The 20,808-nt window shown below is 38.2% G+C and overlaps 2 protein-coding genes across 3 annotated transcripts in view; one reads left to right on the forward strand and one right to left on the reverse strand.

Annotated features, from left to right (window-relative positions):
- The window catches only part of ppat (phosphoribosyl pyrophosphate amidotransferase), a 33,215-nt gene extending 17,555 nt beyond the window's left edge, over positions 1-15,660 (reverse strand). The window contains exons 1-2 of the mRNA XM_057840671.1: positions 15,514-15,660; positions 15,058-15,315 (exon numbers count right to left, since the gene is read on the reverse strand). Coding sequence (XP_057696654.1) covers positions 15,058-15,185 — 128 coding nt within the window. The 5' untranslated portion in view covers positions 15,186-15,315; positions 15,514-15,660. The remainder of the gene's footprint in view (positions 1-15,057; positions 15,316-15,513) is intronic.
- On the forward strand, positions 583-20,660 carry paics (phosphoribosylaminoimidazole carboxylase, phosphoribosylaminoimidazole succinocarboxamide synthetase). 2 transcript variants are annotated; one of them, XM_057840661.1, is made up of 14 exons: positions 583-744; positions 6,582-6,998; positions 10,217-10,756; positions 10,846-10,923; positions 11,125-11,258; positions 15,844-15,883; positions 15,969-16,166; positions 17,480-17,658; positions 18,346-18,525; positions 19,016-19,129; positions 19,208-19,291; positions 19,676-19,856; positions 19,996-20,154; positions 20,237-20,660. In XM_057840661.1, the coding sequence occupies exons 1-14, from the start codon at positions 693-695 to the stop codon at positions 20,401-20,403; spliced, it is 2,523 nt and encodes an 840-aa protein (XP_057696644.1). In that variant the 5' UTR covers positions 583-692; the 3' UTR covers positions 20,404-20,660. The 2 variants fall into 2 exon arrangements, with proteins under 2 accessions (XP_057696644.1, XP_057696645.1); XM_057840662.1 differs by lacking the exons at positions 583-744; positions 6,582-6,998; positions 10,217-10,756; positions 10,846-10,923; positions 11,125-11,258 and adding an exon at positions 15,271-15,339 and having other exon boundaries at positions 20,237-20,588.
- Positions 20,661-20,808: the final 148 nt, after the last annotated feature.

Raw genomic sequence — 20,808 nt, forward strand, 5'->3', positions numbered from 1 at the left:
CAGGACTGTCTCAGAAAATTAGAATATTGTGTATTCTAATTTTCTGAGACAGTCCAGTAAATGTAATAAAAACATTTAAGAAAATAAAATCATAATTCATGCAAAATGATTATGAAAGTATTAGAAAATGTGACATTCTGGCACATTTGTGTAAATGAAGCTCCTCTCTTAGCAGGATTAAACATGCATCGACTTTATACTGTATATGCCAAGCCTGCAGGCACACCAAACAGGTTTCGTGGAGTGGGAACGAAAAACCGAAACCGGGGGGGGGAGGGTTGCTGTGGAACTGTTCCCTCTATGATGTCTTGCTGCATTTGCAGCCTATTTAATAAGCTGCTTCTCAGATTACACTCCGCCCCTCCTGCTCAGCACATAGCTTAAGCCAGTGGTGAGGCCGCTTTCCTACACAGGGGCGTTACTTTCGGGCTTAACCGCCTGGTTGCCTAGGGAACAGTGCAGCCGAGCCAGACAGGTCAAGAGGGTGGGGGTGGGGAAACCGTAAACACGTCAGCAGGAAACAGGCAGCTGGGGTAGGAGTGGGGCAAGCGAGCTGGTTCCTGCGTGGGGGTGGGACGAAGCAGCGACTCAGCGCGAGGCTTAGAGCAGAGTCATATTGGAGCTCGTATGAGGAGGCTCAGCGGCTGCGTACGTGACTAGAAGGACTGATCGGGCGAGAGGAAGACGCGACAATGGAGATGGGGACACATATTAGAGGCGCCTACACCTCCTTGGCTCCAGAAGGTAAAACTTGAGACGGAAGAGGGTTTAGCTATTAATTTTCTAAAGCCATGAGAGGAACTGGAGCGCTCTTCAAGGGCCGTACCAACACAATGATGTGACCCACATTTATTTCTTGTGTTTAAATTGTACTGTTTTTATAAGTCATTACTTGTTTTACAATTCTGTGTACGTCCATTGGTCAGCCGGAAAAAAAATATTATTAATTTGCACTCAAATGGGTTTATTTTAACCTCGTGGGACAAAATTAAATTTAAAAAATAAAAAATAAAAAAATTAAAAAAAAATAAAAAGCTAGCTGAAACTTTTTCTAGGGCAGCACAGTGGCAGTGGCGCCACCAGCGGGTGGCCAAGGGTGGCCACAGCCCCCCCCTATAAATTTGTTGGCCACCCCACTGGCCACCCTGCTTACCAGTATATCGCTAGATTGTTGTAGCATCAGTTACTGTCACATTAACATTGTGTTGCGAAATATCCAGTTAAGATATGATTGCCTCTGCACTTGCTTTTATTTGTATCTGCCAGCACCTGCTTTTCCACAATTATTTTGTTTTGTTAAATGTACACCTTATGACTAATATATACATAACACAATAAAACAGAATTGTTGTGGAACTCAAAATGTTGACTGGACAGTTATGGACTATGCACATTAAATCATTAGTAACATCAAATATTACACAATACACTAAAGTATATCAGAATCCGTGTCCTTAAGTCTTTCTGATAGTTTTCCCCTGACCTTTTTACTGCAATAATAAAATGAAAACCTGAAATGATGGCTTTTAGTTTTGGTGTGCCTTCCCAAGATTTTAAGTGGCCCCATCTGGCCATCCCTATGAAAAATTTCTGGAGGCGCCACTGCACAGTGGATAAGTGGTTAGAATGTCCACCTGTCAATTGTAAGTTTGAAGGTTCATTCCTGGGCTCCAGCCTTTCTTTGTGGGGTTTTCATGTTCACCCCCTGCCTGTGTTGGTTTTCTACGGGTGCTCGGGCTTCCTCCCACATTCTAAAAACATGAATGGTAGGCTGATTGAAAGGTGTGCATGTGTGCGAAAATGGATTGTTTTCTATACAAGTATGTGCTCTGTGATTGGCTGGCAAATACTTCAGGGTACTCCTACCTGTAGTTAGCTGGGAACCTCCAGCACCCCCGCGACCCTTATGAGGCAAAGTGGTTCAGAAAATGAGTAAATAGATGAAACTTTTTGTCCGGGATGCGATAACAGTGCATGCACACGACTATATTCGGTCAGCAGGGGTGGGGTCGGGGCGTGATGTCGTTGAGAGATGAATCTACAGTATATATATATATATTATATATATATATATATATATATATATATATATATATATATATATATATATTTATATGAAACTAGTTCAATGTCTCGGGGGAGTTGTGAGCTAATGGAAACAGGCTTCTTCACTTGTCGGCCATTTTGCATCAGGGCCTTTCAATAAAAAACCTTAGTCAATTACGCATGTATTTTGAAATAGCGATACAGTATATTGGTCATAGTTTTGTGTACACTCAAAAATATAACTTAAAAAACTAGAGCTGAAAGGAATACTCGAGCAACGTGAGTAACTGGAGTTTAAAAACTGATCCGAGTAATTTTATTCACCTCGAGGAATCGTTTAATTTTGCCAGGTCTAAGCATCATGTTTTGCCCGGACTACTTTTAATGCGGGACAACGCGCTGATATCACGTGCGTAGCGGAAGAAGTAATAAAAAATTATTTAAAAAAAACCTTTCTGCAGCCGACAGCCACTACAAACTACGCCGACAATGCTTGATGCTACGGTGATAGCAGGTAGCATCTAATGCGTCTCATAGATATCACATGTATGTTGAACTACATGCGAAATGACAGAGATAGCGGTGTTAGTAAAAAGCCGCCATCTTAAAGCAGTACACTTCTCAGCGCTAATAATTAAGATTAACGATACTGTCACTTTCTCACGTAACTTTAGCCCTGCCGAGGGCTAGGTTTCTATTAATTAAGACCACAGTCGATGCGTGGCTAACGTGTCTTACATACAGGCTTTATTTAATCTGTGAAAACAGCGCTGGAGAGTGATTAGGGTGTAAAATAAAAACTTAATAATGCTCACTGTCGATTTTAGCTCAGTAGTCATTGCTGGATAAAACACGAAGTAGCACTGGTCCATATTGTGCTCTAATACAGCAGGTATCGTACTGTAACGTTGACAAAGAGTCACCCGCTTCGTTAGGTTGCAATTATTTCTTTTTTAGGAACTTGTGGAACGACAACAACAACAGGAAGGCACGTCTCTCGCTCTCCCGCACCTTCCTCACCCCTGCACGTCACGCGGTGGATTCGGGAACGCATGCAAATATCCCCGCCATATTATAACCTGATATGTTACATTTGTTTTGAACACTGCAAAAACTCAAAATCCTATCAGGAATAACAGTTTAGACCAACTTAAAACTTAACTAGAACACCTAAGTTTTAAGTGATGTGTGTTATCAAGCGTAATAGCATTTTTAGGTAAGATATACAGTGGGGAGAACAAGTATTTGATACACTGCCAATGGGTTTTCCCATTGGCAGTGCATCAAATACTTGTATATGTATATATATATATATATATATATATTAGGGCTGTCAAAATTATCGCGTTAACGCGCGGTAATTAATTTTTTAAATTAATCACGTTAAAATGTTTGACGCAATTAACGCACATGTCCCGCTCAGACAGTATTCTGCCTTTTGGTAAGTTTTACAGCAAGGCTTTTTGCGCTGTCTAACAGCAAACTCTTGTGGTCGCTTTGCGACATGGTTTATTTTTTTCTTGCCAGTTCAATATGGCTGCACGACGTCTCGGGCTGACGCCTACGTTGTAATGTTGTGCTTATATGATCCTTAGACAAGATTTGTCCGTAAGTATGGTTGTTGTAAAGAATGTACATATTATGTTAGTAAGCGAAATGTTCTATTTTTTGTATGAGAGGCTTTTTGTTTATGTTTAGTGAACCTGTATAGCGTGCTAAGCTAACGTTGTTGCTAATGCAATGCTTGTGTACTTTTTTTTTGTAGTTTTATGACGGTCTAAAGAGGACAATGGTTTGAGGCTATTTTATTAATAAATCAGATGAAAAAGGAAGAAGTCTGATTATTAAGGCGTCGTTCACTAGCTGTCTAGCTTTGGAAAAAGTAGACGCTTCAGAGTGAGGACAGCATAGACAGATTTAAATGACAGTAGAGTGAAATGCCCACTACTGTCCTTATGTACCGTATGTTGAATGTATATATCCATCTTGTGTCTTATCTTTCCATTCCAACAATTTATTTTACAGAATATATATATAATTTACAGAAAAATATGGCATATTTTATAGATGGTTTGAATTGCGATTAATTGCGATTAATTAATTTTTAAGCTGTAATGAACTCGATTAAAAATTTTAATCGTTTGACAGCCCTAATATATATATATATATATATATATATATATATATATATATATATATATATATATATATATATATTTATGTAGATATTGTGGCGGACGCGATGCGTCCTGTTGGCCCGTTGAGCAGACAAGTTGCTGTGTCCGGCCGCTTGGGACTGTCTGCGAACTCTGAACTCAGCCGGAACGTGCACGGCTGTTAAGTGTCTGTAACGCGCTCTCCAACTATACACACAAGTTCCGTGGGTGAATTATGTCGAATAATAAAGGGTCACTACAATATATATATATATATATATATATATATATATATATCTTTTTAAAAAAAATTTTTATTAATAAGATCTCAATGTTTTGGGGGTTAGGGTTAGACAGTGAATTGGTCTTTTTTTATTCTAGTCACATCTGAGAGGCAATTGTTGGCTTTTTTCAACAATGTACATCGAAAATAAAGACATTGATTGACTGAAAATGGTTCAATATTAGATTAAATGTCTTGTTTTCTCATGTATATTTATAATTGCTCTTAACCTAAAAAATATTCGTTTTATCTGATTACTCGATTAATCGATAGGATTTTCAGTCGATTACTCGATTACTAAAATATTCGATAGCTGCAGCACTGTAAAAAACCCACTTCCAGCTTAAATCATAGACACAATAATACTGTTTTTTGTTTTTTTTTAAACAAATCGTTTCTAAACCTGAGTATTTTAATCGAGAAAATCAATCACCTTACATCTGCTACAATAGAGCCTGCCAGTGAAGTCTCCCGACGCAAGATTATTTAACACTAACGAAGAAATGTTAACAACCCTGCCACATTTAACCAATTGTCTCATTGGTTGCCATTGATGGCAAATATTAGACGTTTATCACAGTCAATGGCAGCCAATGCATTAAAAAAAAAACAACAACAACATACAATACCCTTCAGAGGGGCTAAATGTTTATTAAACATGGCAGCGCACATTATTCAGCCTCTGGCTCACACTACATGAACGTTTGAGCACATGCTTCTTCTGATTATATAACCACATTGACTTGTGTCCCAACATATTACCGTAAGTTAGCCAGAATAACAAAAATCTTTGCACTAATGGTAGAAGTGTAATAATAACAACGATTACAACAAATATGTGGAATAGATCACAAAACAGCTTTATTCTATCTTTTTCCATGCAGACTAGATTGCATGCTCTTTTTTGACACAGACTAAGAAGATAAACTCTCAAAGAAAAAACCTACATGTTTTGTGGGTGGCTGGGAAATAAAGGTGAAGGATATGACTAAAATGTGACTTGACTGGACCACCTTGTGACTCGACTGGACAACCTTGTGACTCAGCTTGACTCGACGTAACCTTGTGACTTGAGTCAACATAACCTTGTGACTCATCATAACCTTGTGACTTGACTCACCCAAAACTGAAAAAGTTACCTCTGATCAAATGTCTTGTCAGCAATCTGATTGAATGTGATGACATCATGAGCACCAAACATTCATTCACTGCCAGACCTCCCCATTGAAATGGATTTGACATTTATTGCCATCACTGGTAGCCAAAATGAGTTAAATGTAGGACTGGAAAATTTTAGAATAAAAAAAAAAATGCTATTTTTCTGTACAATAATGCGATTTCTATCGGTTTTACAATTTTCTTCAAATCATACTTCTGTATATAATTCACAAACTCACATTTACAAACATGGAATTTAATCTATACCATCAAAACATAAGCTCTGACCTATAAAGCAAGGAAAACAAAGTGTTATGCAGTCCTTTTTTAAAACTGCCTCCAAAAAGCAGAGAGGCTTGCTACGGTACATATTGAAATATGTTCATAAACCGTACGTAAAAACATTTTTAACTAAACATGTTTTCAATTTTCCCCAATGAGTTTTTTATTGCAGATAAATGTTATGTGAATACTGTACACATATTTTGTCACTGACTAACTGCAGTTTGGCATAAAATTGGGATGAGTTGAATCAATTTACACTAACAGTATCTCTATTATGATAATTGGAAATCAAGTATTTTTCTGAATGTGTTATTAAGATGTATTTTTTTAGGTGTCAGAAACTAGCAGATACGTTTAATACTTAGCATATCAGATCCTGGGTCAGCCAAGCGCATATTAACCAATTCGTGGCCTTGGCGATATTAAAATTTTGGTTTGTTATTTCGATGTAAAATTCGTTTAATACTTAGCATATCAGATCCTGGGTCAGCCAAGCGCATATTAACCAATTTGTGGCCTTGGCGATATTAAAATTTTGGTTTGTTATTTCGATGTAAAATTGATTAAGGGTATATTTTGTCATATTTTTTAACAGGTTCAGTTTACACTGTGATTGTTAACTGCATTCTAAAGCCATATGTGTTGAACAACAGGAGTTCAACCTGGGGTGGAGGAAAGCCGCCACTGGACGGACGACGAGGTGCGAGCGCTGCTATGTATCTGGGCTGATCGGCGTGTCCGGGAGAGCCTGAAGAGCACCATACACAATAAGTACATCTTCCAGGAGATTTCCGGCCAGTTGGAACGCACCTTTGGTGTGGTGCGCAACTGGAAACAGTGCCGCACCAAATATAAGAACCTCAAGTACGACTATAAGGTTGCCAAAAGCAACCACGCGGCCCGCGGTGGTCGCAGCAGCCCGGGAAAGTACATGAAGTTTTTCCACGAAGTAGAGGCCATTCTACTGGACCGCGGCCTGGATGAGGTTTCGCTGCGTATGAAGAGGTTTTATGTTCAGGAGAAGAAGCCGGCCACCTCAGAAAGTGAGGTCGTCATCGAGAATGATAATTGTAAGTATGTCGTATTGTTTACTTTGACTCAAGGGAACACAAACACTCAAGCGGGAAAAAACAGAATCTAGCAAAATGTTCACAGCATGTACTGTAACAAAGCTAATGGAATTAAGTTCCATTTGAGGCGTGCTTATTTGGTTTCACATGATGGAATCATATGCACATTGGTGTGACACTGGTCCCAAGGATTTAACAAGTTTAATGTACAACAATTATATTGAGTGGAAACTGCATGGAAGCCCATAAAAAGAGATCTTAAGTATTGACCACATTTACACTCGTGAAAGGAGCACTTTATCAAAAAAAAAAAAAAAAAAAAAAAAAAACGCCACATTACCAGTGTTCTGCCAAAATCTGCTACATCGGCAAAATGTCATACATTAGTCGAATTTGACACCCAAAGTACTATCGTGCGCTCTGAACTTGTTTTGTTTAGATGCATACAGGCAGAACGTACTAAAAAATGCCTTAAGAAAATACTTAAATGCAGTTTTATCAAATAAGGTCGGTTTAAATACGCTACGTGAGTAGTCAACTGGTTCAAAGCTAACACAAAAAACACAATGGTTAAAAGTATGAGACGGTAATACATGCAAAAAGCATTTTTGAGGCAGTGAAAATGTTCTAAAAAAATAAATAAAAACAAAAATAGTGAGTACGCTCCGCTTCTAAACGATGTGCGCATGCGTGCGGATGCTTGTGCAAGTGTGCTGAGCATTGTGTAGTACGTTTCGCTGCGTAGAAAGGAATGGCCGAACACTGGTACATTTGTCATTCAGTATTGAGGGCTGGTTGTATTTTTCATGTAGCGGCCACACTCAGAAATCAAATCATTGACGGGAAAATGTTTTTAACAAATTTGTGTATGAAAATCCATCATACTGTTCCAAAAATTTGACATACTGCCATGCTGTATCATCAAAGTGAGAAAACTGTACGCCTGCCAGAAAGATTGTGTTACTAATAACAGTAGGTTATTATTATTTCTTATACTATATGTTAGTAAACCAAGACTTCAAAACTAATCAAGTGTTGTTACTATAAGATGACAGCAGCGACGTGGAATTAAAGTGGACAGGAGTTCCAGAATTGGAGAAAATTTCGGCTTCAATATATATATATATATATATATATATATGTATATATGTTAGGGCTGTCAAAATTATCGCGTTAACGGGCGGTAATTCATTTTTCTAATTAATCACGTAAAAATATTTGACGCAATTACCGCACAAGCCCTGCTCAAACAAACTTGTTTTTTGGTGTTTAGCGCCTTCTGCTGGCACTTGGGTCCAACGGATTTTATGGCTTTCAGCACCATGAGTGAGCATGGTGTAATTATTGACATCAACAATTGCGAGATATTAGTTTATTTTTTGATTGAAAATTTTACAAATTTTAATAAAACGAAAATATTAAGAAGGGTTTTATACAAAATTTCTATAACTTGTGCTAACATCTATCTTTTAAGAACTACAAGTCTTTCTATCCATGGATCGCCTTAAGAGAATGTTAATAATGTTACTGCCATCTTGTTGATTTATTGTTATAATAAACTAATACAGTACTTATGTACCGTATGTTGAATGTATATATCCGTCTTGTGTCTTATCTTTCCATTCCAACAATAATTTACAGAAATATATGGCATATTTTGGAGATGGTTTGAATTGCGATTAATTACAATTAATTTTTAAGCTGTAATTAACTCCATTAAAATTTTAATCGTTTGACAGCCCTAATATATATATATTCTAATTTTATGCAACACATTAACATCAGGTAATAAGCCATTAAAGGTTTAATCAAAATAATCTTACAGATCAATGGTAAAACTTAAGCCACAAATATTTTATTTATTTATTTATTACAATAACAGGGTTGCAGGTAAAAGGGCTCCAAATCTGTACTGTTCGCTTTTTCTCCGGAGTAGAATCTAGCTACAAAGCTAGCTATTACGGCTGACTAAGAGGACAGAAGCAGAGCCTTCCTCAAGGACAGTGGTTCTTAACCTTCCTGAAGGTACCGAACCCCACAAGTTTCACATGTGGATTCACCAGATAATAGTTTTTGTTTCAAATTCAAAACTGATATGTATTTTAGATAGCAAGCAAATAATTTAGCAAATTCCCATACAAAATGTTCCTCATTTTGACCTGTTTTATAAACAGGTCAAACTGTATAAACTGTTTTATAAACAGGTCAAAATTTGAGACCACGCTGCCCATTGGTATGTTGTGTTCTCTCATACAAAGTGCGAGTCAACCTTCCACTGAGCAAACCAGTTCCTCCTCCCACCAGATCGAGGACTTGCAGTTGGAAGAAATGGATTAAGGCTGTAAATTGGGAGCAAACAGTCCAAAACCTAGTTTAAAAAGCCACTTTGCCTAGATTTAATCAGCGTACGAAAACGAGGCTCTGTGTTTCTTTATTTTCACCGAAGCTCTTAGACTTACTCACCGAACCCCTGGGGTTCGATCGAACCCAGGTTAAGAACCACTGCTCTAGGAGGTACCAGCACTTTATTAAAAATATATATATAATTTGTTATTTACCGTTGTAAAAATCTAATTATTGATGGCTTCTAATTTTGAACTATAATTATATATTTATTGAATGTAGTTTTATAAGGTTTGTTGCAATTCATTTTGTAAACCAAAATAATAAGGTCATATTGTATGTAATACTGGTTGAATTATTTCCAATGGTCTAAAAATATAAGTATCAATCAGAAGTCAAGACTTCTGTATCGGGACATCTCAACTTTCTTGCACGGTGATTAAAAAAGGTTATAGTAGCGGTTAAATGCATGATGTGGGGCACACATTCCATAAATAATAATTATATATTTAAAATGGTTATTAAAACAAATGTTCCCCCAGTTACAAGAAACAACGAAAAATAATTTAAATTTAAATTTTAACATGAGATCTTATCATGTAAGGTGGGATAAGAGAAAAGAACATTTTAGGGGGTACTTGAGTCTTATTTGGTATTTTAACAACAATTTTCACGCATTCTTTAGTTTTTTTTTTTTATATATATAATTTTAAGAAAAGTTTATTTACTCATAAACTGCATGTTTCATTTTTTATATGTAAGTTATTTAAAATTTGATGGGTGGGATGTAAAAAGCCCTACAATTCTGGAATGACCCAAATGTTTTTACACCAGTATGCCTCCCTTTTGTTAAAATTGTTTTATTCCTTCAACAGATGTGGATCCGTCCACCGTGGACCAGCTGAATGTGGTCACCTTGTCGGATGCGGGCCGAAACTGGAGCGACCAGGAGGTGCGAGCTCTTATTCAAGTGTGGTCCGACGAGCAGGTCCGGCGCCAGCTGGAGAGCTCCACCAGAAAGCGTGACGTCTTCACACAGATTTCAAACCGGCTGATGCAGCAAGGCATCGAACGTGACTGGAAGCAGTGTCACACCAAGTACAAGAACCTCAAATACCTGTACCGCTCACTCCAGAGGGAAAAGATAGACGATGGTGACCCCAAACGCCTCATGAGGTATTACAGAGAAGTGGACGCCATTATGAATCGCAGAGCTAGGGGCTCACGCATAGAATCGCACCAAATTGCAACACTGGAGGGTGATGCTAACATGGCGATGGTGGCAGAGGACAGATTTTGTCGGTCCGAATCTATTTCGCCGATTCACCTTGGAGTGACGCCACATGAAGAACAAGGGGTCATAACAGGAAAAAGTCACCAGCTGGACCAGTGGCATCCACAGGACACTTTGTTAGGTACAGCAAATTCTACTTTAGTCCATTGTTTCCAAATCAGCCAATTTTTGTTGCGAGGAAAAACCTCTTCTATCGTGTGGCGTTTGCAGGATCCAGTGAAAGCAGCCTTACATTTGGCGACACGTTGTCAACTGGCCCAGGGAGGAAAAGGAAGGCGGACGATGAAGGTTTGAAATGTGTCCTAATGGCATAATTACTTCACATGACAGCCACAAGTCTTTGTAATTGCCGACTGCAGAGTCCCATGATTGGACTCTTAATAAAATTAGTACGGATAGTGGTACAGTTGTCACTGTGGACACATGACACGTTCATTAAATTTAACAAAAAAATAAAAAATCATGCTATTGTCTTCTTATGCTCCATAGACACTTTCCTGACACCAGTAAAAAAATTTGCGGAAAATGTGAACATTAAAGAAGAAGAAACTCACATTCCGATTATACAAGTCCATTCAGTCTGCACGATGACCTACCAAGATGCGCATGATCAGGAGACAAAGGTAATTAATAAAATTACGGTTACAGTACTAATAACTTAATGCATATCACGTTCTTGTGTTTCTTATGATGGGTTTAGGGAACATTTAAAGTAATTGGTTCAATTGAGGAAACTCATTGCCAATTAGACATCATTTTGTAAAACAGTTCCTGAGAAGTTTTATTGCTTTACTATTGCCGGATGTATGGCCATGTATGGTCAGTTTTCCGCCCACCCACAGTTTAACAGTAACTTTCCATGTTAGTTAGCCATGTGTCCACAACATGGCACGGGGACCATTTGCAGCCCAAGGTTTGTTGACCTCTAGTTTGCATTATAAAAATGTTAATTGAAAAAAGAAAAAAAAAAAAAAAGTAGTCAAGGAATCGAAGTCAAAGTAATGAGCAGGTGAACATGGGTTGCCTTTATCAAAATGCTGAATTTTCTTGGAAACCTCTCAAATCCAAAATAGTGCCTTAAAGCTGTCTGTTAGCAATCATGTTTCAGTATTGCTCCATGTATGCAGTGTGGGGATAGTCAGATCGTCCTTTAAATCTTGCTGTGAAAAAAATATAATTGACGTTAGGGATTTCCCAATCAAATATTCGCACCCGAGTGTCAAAATCAGGTTACTCAATCTGCCGATACAGAGTCCCGATCAGATACAGGAAAAAAACGTTTTTTTTATTTCATTTGAACAAAAGTTCCTAACATGTTACAATACTGTACTATTTGCAGTGCTTCCCTCTTCCGCTTTCTCCGGGAGTGTTGCGGAGTATAAAAGGTATATATTTTTGTCTCTTTTGGCGTTTTAATTCTGGATTATTTTGTTACTTTTTAGCCCTTAATTTAAAAAGAATATATATATATTTATTTATTTATATTTATTTACATAATCACACGATCCTTTTCACTTAATTTGGATCTTCTGAAAAATGGCTCAACCGGCTCGATTTCCTGATTAGATCCGGGACACCCCTAATTGACTTGTTAACTCGTCTTTAGTTTAGATTCTTGGAAGTTTTGTTTTTGGCATTTGATGATTGTTTTAAAAAACTATAACAAAGGGATATCGTAAAGTATACCGGCATGTATTCTTTATCTCCCATGAAAAAAGACTAAGGTTAAATCTTATAATTATTTTACTCCTACTGTAAAGTTAAAAGTAGGAGTAAAATGATTAATCTTCTTTGTTGGCCTCTGCGTGTGCGCTTTATGGTCCAAGCTTGCATACAAGGAGGAGTAGCACAAGTACAAGCAAAAGTAGCACAATTTGGGGAATTACATCATACTACACGAACAACCTCAATTATTTGTCCTCTACTTAATTATGTTATCTTTTTTTTTTTTTTTGTAAAGTACAATATTAACTCATTAACTCCAAGCCATTTGTCACAAGACATCCTTGTCTTTCAAGCACCACTTAATATTGTGTTCTATGGCTACATGAACACATAACGTACAAAAAGATTAGATTCCCATCTTTCATCATAGAAAAGGTTTGTTTCTACTTTATTTGTTCTTTAGTTATGAGCAGTTGAATATTATAAACTAGGCCTGAACGATATTGGAAAAAACTATTGCTGCGATTTTTTTGGGGGTTGCAATATATTGCGATATTAACAAAACAAAACAAAAAATACTGTATGTATACAGTGCATATATATATATATATATATATATATATACATACATATATATATATATATACATATACATATTTAGCAATGGAAAGAGATACATATTATACATATATTAGACATGTTTTTCACTTTTTCCCTAAAGTATGCTTTAAAAAAATGTATATGGCTAACTTTAAAAAAATTATTCACTCGCATATTTTAAATTTTTAAACAAATTACATACGCTTCCTTCATGCAACACGTGCTTAACAAGTTAAACGATGACTGAAAGATGCGGTGTGTTTGAAGTCCGCCTCTGTGGCAAGATCAAACACAACCATTGTTAACTTTAATAAGCAAGTGCGCAGAGGAACAGAGACCTAGGAGAGGGAGGGAGAGAGTGTGAGTGTCACTAAAGCGATCAGCTCGGGACAGAGAAAGCATGAAGCAACATACATTTGTGGATTAAAAAAAATAAAACTATCTCACGTCCTTGCGATGGGACTATTGCACATGTGCACATCGCGATGGCGATGTTTAAATGATATATCGTTCAGGCCTATTATAAACCCATTGTTTATATGCCTTTGGTAGTGAATGACTTAAAAACTTTGTTCCTTGTTACCAGTGTTGTTAATAACGGCGTTAGAGTATAACGGCATTATTTTTTTCAGTAGCAAGTAATCTAATTAATTACTTTTCTCATCTTGGCTACGCCGTTACAGTTACAGAGGTGTATCATATTGCCTCTGCAAAGCCCTTTGAGACAACCTTGTTGTGATTTAGGGCTATACAAATAAAATTGAATTGAAATTGAATTGAATAGAGGATGGAAAAGCGTGCGTTACTATGCGCTACTACATTAGTTGAATGACGCGAGAAAAGTCAGAGACACAGACTCACGGAGACGAGATAGCAGAGCGGGACTGGTGAGGGAAGGGAGTTGTGACGCCGTTGCAAACGCGATGCTTGGTGGTTCCAATAACACTTGACAGTAGCCAATAGCATACAGGCTACGCCCACATGATGCAACGGTAGATATCACATGTACAGTACATAGAACTAGATGCGAAATGACAAACTCGCTGGCGTTACTAAACAGCCGCCATCTTAAAGCAGTGGACTTCTCAGGGAGGCTCTGTTGTAGAGAACATTCCTGGCGAACCTAAGTAACTTTTTATCTAAAATACTGCTAAATTGGCGAAATCTTGACTTGAATCTATCTTTAAATAAGTTTTAACAGTTTTGAAACTTTCACGTCGAAAGTAGACAGAAGGGAACTAATGCAATAACGGGAGCAATTTTAACAACTTTAATGGTTGAGTCACAACATTAAATGACTTCCAAACATAGAAAAGGTTACTCTGTTTTTTTTTTTTTGGGGGGGGGGGGGGCATGAAAGGTAACACCAGTTACTTTGCCAAGTAACTAATTACTCTTACATCCAGGTAACTGAGTTACTAAATTACTTCTTGGGAGAAGAAATTTGTAACTGTAATTATCTTTTTAAAGTAAGATTAACAACACTGCTTGTTACACATTTTAGAAATGTTTTTGTTGCAGACTGGAAGAGATTGGTATTTCCACATATTTCAATGGGGAAGATAATTTGAGAATTTTGAGCTGCACTGTAAAGAATGAATTAAAAGATGTATCTCAAGGCACCCCTGTACAATAAATAGGAGTTCAATTTAAAATTTCAACATATTTATGGATAACCGGCTCAAAGACCCATTTTGGCGGGATAAACTGAAGTGATATTAATTAGCAATATTTAAAAGTACAGATAGCTATTTTTACATTTTGTCTATTTGACGTTCAGCGTATGATTAAACAGCAACAAATCACAAGTTACCTATCACTTACTACTTAATTAATTGGAAGTGTACGTTTTACTTACTTGAGTCGAATTAGGGCTTCTTTACCTTGTTAAACTGAAGAAAGAAGCCAGTTTAGACATCCCTGTCAAAGGGCAAGTATGCACAAACTTTTCCCACCTTAACGCTAGGTAGACGCTCGTTGTCAAATCACATTCCGCCTACTTTAAAACTGAGTAACTAAAATGACAACCAAATAGTTCAAATTTTAGACTGTACCAGAGGTCAAGCCAAATGGTTTATAAACCCACGTTTCTCGAGTGACTTAATCGAGGGAAACTCGACACTTTTTGTTGGTGGATAGGAAAAAGATTCGCGTTACCTGTGCTGCAACGCCACAAGTCCTAGGGTGAGCACCTGAGCCACCTCCAACTGAGTGGGCCACTCTCCGGCCGCCACACAGCCGAATACCCCGCACTCCTCGCCGATACCGGACTCCTCAAACTCCATCCCGTCGCTGCCTGTTGCTGTTAGCCTGATGCTGTTGCTGGTGTTGGAAGTGGCCAATACAGCGATATGCGCATGCGCACCAAACTCAGGCTCTTGTCTCCCGAACACGTGCCACAACAGGACTCCGCTTCTACACAACACGTTCGATTAAAACGTAAATAAAAATTAATACAAAATCACTTTAAGGTGATAAACACACCACTGCATAACTATTGACGTTTTTTTTAGCAGTTTGCAGTTAGAAGTTTGCAGTTTTGTAACACGAGCAGCATGACTTTAACTAGGCAAATTTAATCAAGCGTGAAAGAAGTGTGGGATAACAAGTCACCTGGCTCTAGTAAATCAATTCTGTCGAGCTGGCTTGTCGTCGCTTTGTTCCCGTATCACTCAAAAAGAAGAAAACAGTAACATGTATCGAAAAAAAAGTTGGACTCTTTTCGAGACAGTTTGGAGTGGGGGCGTTTACCCGCCTATGTCCAACTATTCGCTCTTGTGATTGGTCCAAGTGTGTGAGTAGAGAGCCGTGATTGGTTGTTATAGCATGTAAGAAACGCGCTACTTCCGTCTTCTCTCTGCACGCCTCTGGCTCTCATCCTCACTTGACAACTTTTTACTTGTCTCACCGCTGCCTTTTGTGTTTGTTTAATTTGTCGTGCAGTTTTGCAGTTTGTCGAAGAGAAACATGGCTTCCACCCAAGGTACAGTGAAATATTTTCAATATTACTGCTATTAAAAAAAGAAATTCATATGACTTTTCTCCCGTTGTGTAATTGTTTTAATTAGAGCTTAACATCGGGCAGAAACTGAACGAGGGGAAAACCAAGCAGATCTTCGAGATCGTGGATCAGCCCGGGCTGGTTTTGGTGCAGTCCAAAGACCAGATCACTGCCGGGAATGCAGTGAGGAAAGACCAGATGGAGGGCAAAGCGGCCATTGCAAATAAAACTACGAGCTGCGTGTTTGGACTGCTGCAGGAATCTGGTGACCAACCACGAAAACTGCATGCTTGTACACCCACATCAGCATGAGTTCATTTCAAATATGGGCACAAGACAAGTGTTAACACATAAGTGTATTATGAAAACATGTGCAATCTAAAACAAACTGCCTAACTAATTAACATAAAATATATTTAGGCTATACATTTACTACATTAAAATACAGTCGCATAGTAGACCAACGTGTTCATCAAACACGTCCTTATTTTGTTTGATTCGTAAACTTCTAATATTATTGTTACCCACTGAGGGGGAAACTACTTAAAACTTTATTAAAGATTAAATTCAAATGCCACACAGTTTGAAATGGCAAAACTGAATGGAAAGCTATTAGTTTGCATTCCACCGGAAGAATAACATGCACTAATTGTAAAAATCTTTGAGAATCAATTGAGAATTTTTATAATTTTAACATATAAGAATTATTACAAAGGCTCTAAATTCACTTTTTTTTTTTTTTTGGAGCACAGTGGCATCTAATCTAAAATTTTAGGGGGCCAAAGTTGAAAATTTATCGTTCCACAATGCAAATTGACTCATAATAAATAATATCATAATTAACATTTTAGCTCTATCAGCTAATAATGCTTTATTGCCTACAATTGAGCTTTGTTAGCAACAAAACATTGGATGTTAAAATATAGATTTTTTTTTATCAGCAAATTTACTGGTCACTCATTGGCACGTTGACAAAACTATTTTTAGAGGCAAAGCACAGTCAGTTTGCATTATGTTTAAATTTCCTTCAATATCACTTGTGCCTCACACCCATTGTTTTGAAATATTTGGCCCTTTGTAAATAATGCAAATAAATCTGCCCGAGAGTCACACAGACATTATTGATGACTGGTTTATAATTGCAGTGTTTTGGTAATGCAAAAAAATTTGTAAGAAAACTCTTATTAGACTAGTATTAGTAGTAGTAGATGAGCTGTCTGGTCATTGTTAGCCCACCCACACACACCCGACAGAATTAGGATTGCTCTCTGTGGAATCGACACTATTTACCACCATTTACTTGTGGGACTAATAAGCCTCACAACCATTTCCCCGGTTCAAAGGCTGTAGTAATGCTGTCATGTGCCGTGGCATTAGCTCAATTCTTGCATGACTCTGCACGTTGCTTCAATTAATTGCTTTAACTGTCCCCTCTCTGCCACTCATGAGATTTTCAAATCTTGCACATGAGCGCCTTGTGACTTATAATCAAGCAGAACCTAAGGGAGGTCATCTTCCTTATCTGCCTATCATTTCATCGTTTTGACGTGTTCTTTTTGCCCCCGCCCTCTGTTGAAGGTATCAAGACGGCCTTTGTGAGGCAGCATTCGGACACTGCGTTCGTGGCAGCGCACTGCGAGATGATTCCCATCGAATGGGTGTGTCGCAGGGTGGCCACCGGCTCCTTCCTTAAGAGGAACCCGGGAGTGAAAGAGGGCTACCGCTTCTCCCCGCTCAAGATGGAGATTTTTTTCAAAGTGAGTCAACATTAAATCAAAATGACATATCCTGTAAGGAGTCCACCGAAGCAAGTGTGAACTGTGAAGCAAAAGCAATAACAAGTATTTTCATGACATACAGTGGCCAATAAGCACATCTTAATCTACTTTTGAAGGTTTTTTTTTTTCAAATGTGTCACGTTGAAAGACTAATTACACATTTTTTGCTTTCTATCAGGTAGCCGTTACAGTCGTGTCTTCCCACAAGCCACATTTTGGTTGAAATCGTCGATTTTATTGTCACGATACTAAAACGTTCAACTCTTTATCGATACTCTATCATTGTTGATATTGTATATACAAGTTAATAAGTACAGTATTGTTTTTTTTTTTTTCAATAACAGGGAAAATGTACATATCCCACATTACTATCAAGGGTAGTGCAAAATCGAATTTCCCCCATGACAACAAATTTGTGCTATTCTGTGATAGTGTGGGGGGGCAAATAAAATAAATGTCAACCACCAATTACAACAATATTTAGGGGTAAAACTGCAACACCATCAAACGTTAGTTGTATTTAAAAAAATAAATAATAGCTTTTGGCACAATATTCATACTTTTGCAATCAAATCCCATCGGTGTACAACATTTCAGAATTGATACGTCGATACTATTGACAACCCTATGATGCCCGTATTTAACTAATACAGCTTCGTCTTCCAGGATGATGCCAACAATGACCCCCAGTGGTCGGAGGAGCAGCTGCTGGAGGCCAAGTTCTGCCTGGCTGGACTTGACATCGGCCGTTGCGAGGTGGACATCATGAGCCGTAGCACAGTGGCCATCTTTGAAATCCTGGAGAAGGCCTGGGCCACACAGAATTGCACACTGGTTGACATGAAGGTCTGTGTGTGGAAGCATGTGTTTTGGGGTACCTTGAGGAGGGTGTGCAATATATATTTCTTATGTAGATTTAATTGTGGGAGGATGTGGGCGAATGATTTGTTGGTGATTTATTTTGGTTGGGTGATTGTCTTTTGATTTGGTAGTTGTGTGTATGTGTTTTGGGGGACATTTTTGTGTGAATGTGATAGTTTTTTCTCAATTTGTAGGTGCAACGTTTGGTCAAAGGTTTATGCATTTTTGTTTTTTGTTGTGGAATTTTGAGACATATTTTTTGGGGGGTGGGGGCTTGGGGCTGAATGTTTAATTGGGCTGGGTGGTTGTGTGATTTTATTATGGTTGTGCTTGTGCAAATGTTTTTCAGTCGTCCTGTGTAATATAAGGAGGTAAAGTAGGTATATAGTATAAATATAAAGTAGGTAAATTGATAACCTCTGCTGGCAAAGCGTAATTTCCTTTTTTTTTTCCCTTCTTCTTCTTGGGCATACAGATTGAGTTTGGTGTGAACGTAAAGACTCAGGAGATCGTCCTGGCTGATGTGATCGACAACGACTCCTGGAGGCTGTGGCCGTCTGGAGATAGGAGCCAGCAGAAAGATAAGCAGGTTTGTCTTCTTTTTATCTTGAGGATCCCAATACTTGTGATCACAGTACTAAAACAAGGACTTTGCTCCTGTCTCCAGGTGTACAGAGACCTCAAAGAGGTGACCCCTGAGGCCATGCAAATGGTTAAAAGAAACTTTGAGTGGGTTTCCGAAAGGGTCAAGGTGCAGCCAAAACCTTTTTACCCTCACTTAATCCAAAAAAAAAAAAAAAAAAAAAGTTTTAATTTAACTACTGTTTTGGAATTTCATTGTGTGTGTAAATCTATATAAATATATATACATATATTTGAAATATAACACAACTGGGTATCGGGAGCCCAAAAATGGTATTCATGCAACTTGATCTAACGCGGGGGTTGCATTCTAAATTGAATTTTAACATCGTCAAGTGGACTCCTAACAAAATCAAATGCATTGATCGGGGCATTTTGGCCACATAAACTGGATTTTAGGTCGCTAAAATGACTTTTTTGCATGTTTTTAAGGTTTTGATTACAAAATGATGAGAATTAAACTGACTGTTAATCTCAGCTGGCTTAATTTTAGCTGCTGCTGGAGTCCGAGGCCAATGGCAGGGTGGTGGTCCTGATGGGCTCCACTTCAGACTTGGCCCACTGTGAAAAGATCAAGAAGGCCTGCAGTTCCTACGGGATTCCTTGTGTGCTGCGAGTCACCTCAGCTCACAAAGGCCCCGACGAGACGTTGCGCATTAAAGCGGAATACGAAGGTTGGTGTTGTCCTGTAAACACTGCTGGCAGTGATTATCAAGTAGATATTTCCAAATATGTGTCATTTATGCATTTATTTTTCAGCCATTTTTAGTTTTTACATTTGAAAAATACTGTACTTCGTATTTAAAAAAACAGGTGACGGAATTCCCACTGTGTTCGTGGCGGTAGCTGGCAGGAGTAACGGCCTTGGCCCAGTGATGTCAGGTAACACCGCTTATCCCGTGATCAACTGCCCACCCATCACGCCTGACTGGGGCTCCCAGGACGTTTGGTCTTCACTTCGTTTGCCCAGTGGTCAGTTCCTCTTGGATTTTTTTATTTTTAGAATATTAGAATTGGGAGAACACACTCATGAAAAGCTTCTCATTTGTGTCAGGTTTGGGATGTTCCACCATTCTCTCCCCCGATGCAGCCGCTCAGTTTGCGGCTCAGATTTTCGGGTTGACCAATCACCTGGTGTGGTGTAAGCTGAGGGCTTCCATGCTCAACACCTGGGTGGGCCTCAAGGTGGCTGACAAGAAGCTCCAGGCATGCAGCCTCTGAGCTGACACCACAAAATCATTATCATCATCATTCAGATCCTCTGTTAGCAGACTGATGTCTTTTCATCAAGAAATTGCCAAACATTAACATCGTGCTTGAATCATTCCATTAAAAATAATTTGTTAAACTTTGTCACAAAATTTCTCAATTTTTTTCCAGTGAAATAAAATTCAAGCATTCCATATCAAAATATATTTTCCAGTGACATCTAATGATAATGTATCATATATAAATTGAATGCTGATTTACATTTTTCCTTTGACCAACCTCAGTTTCTATTTAGCTTATTGCATTTGACGGTGATGGATGTCCAACTCCTTTAAACTGTGAGGACTGGCTGTGAATGCTCATGTTTCCGTGCCATTGAAGATGCTAGATGTCCAATCCATTTTGACTGAGTGGGAT

Source organism: Corythoichthys intestinalis, chromosome 7, assembly GCF_030265065.1.
Source record: "Corythoichthys intestinalis isolate RoL2023-P3 chromosome 7, ASM3026506v1, whole genome shotgun sequence".
Classification (NCBI taxonomy): Eukaryota; Metazoa; Chordata; class Actinopteri; order Syngnathiformes; family Syngnathidae; genus Corythoichthys; species Corythoichthys intestinalis.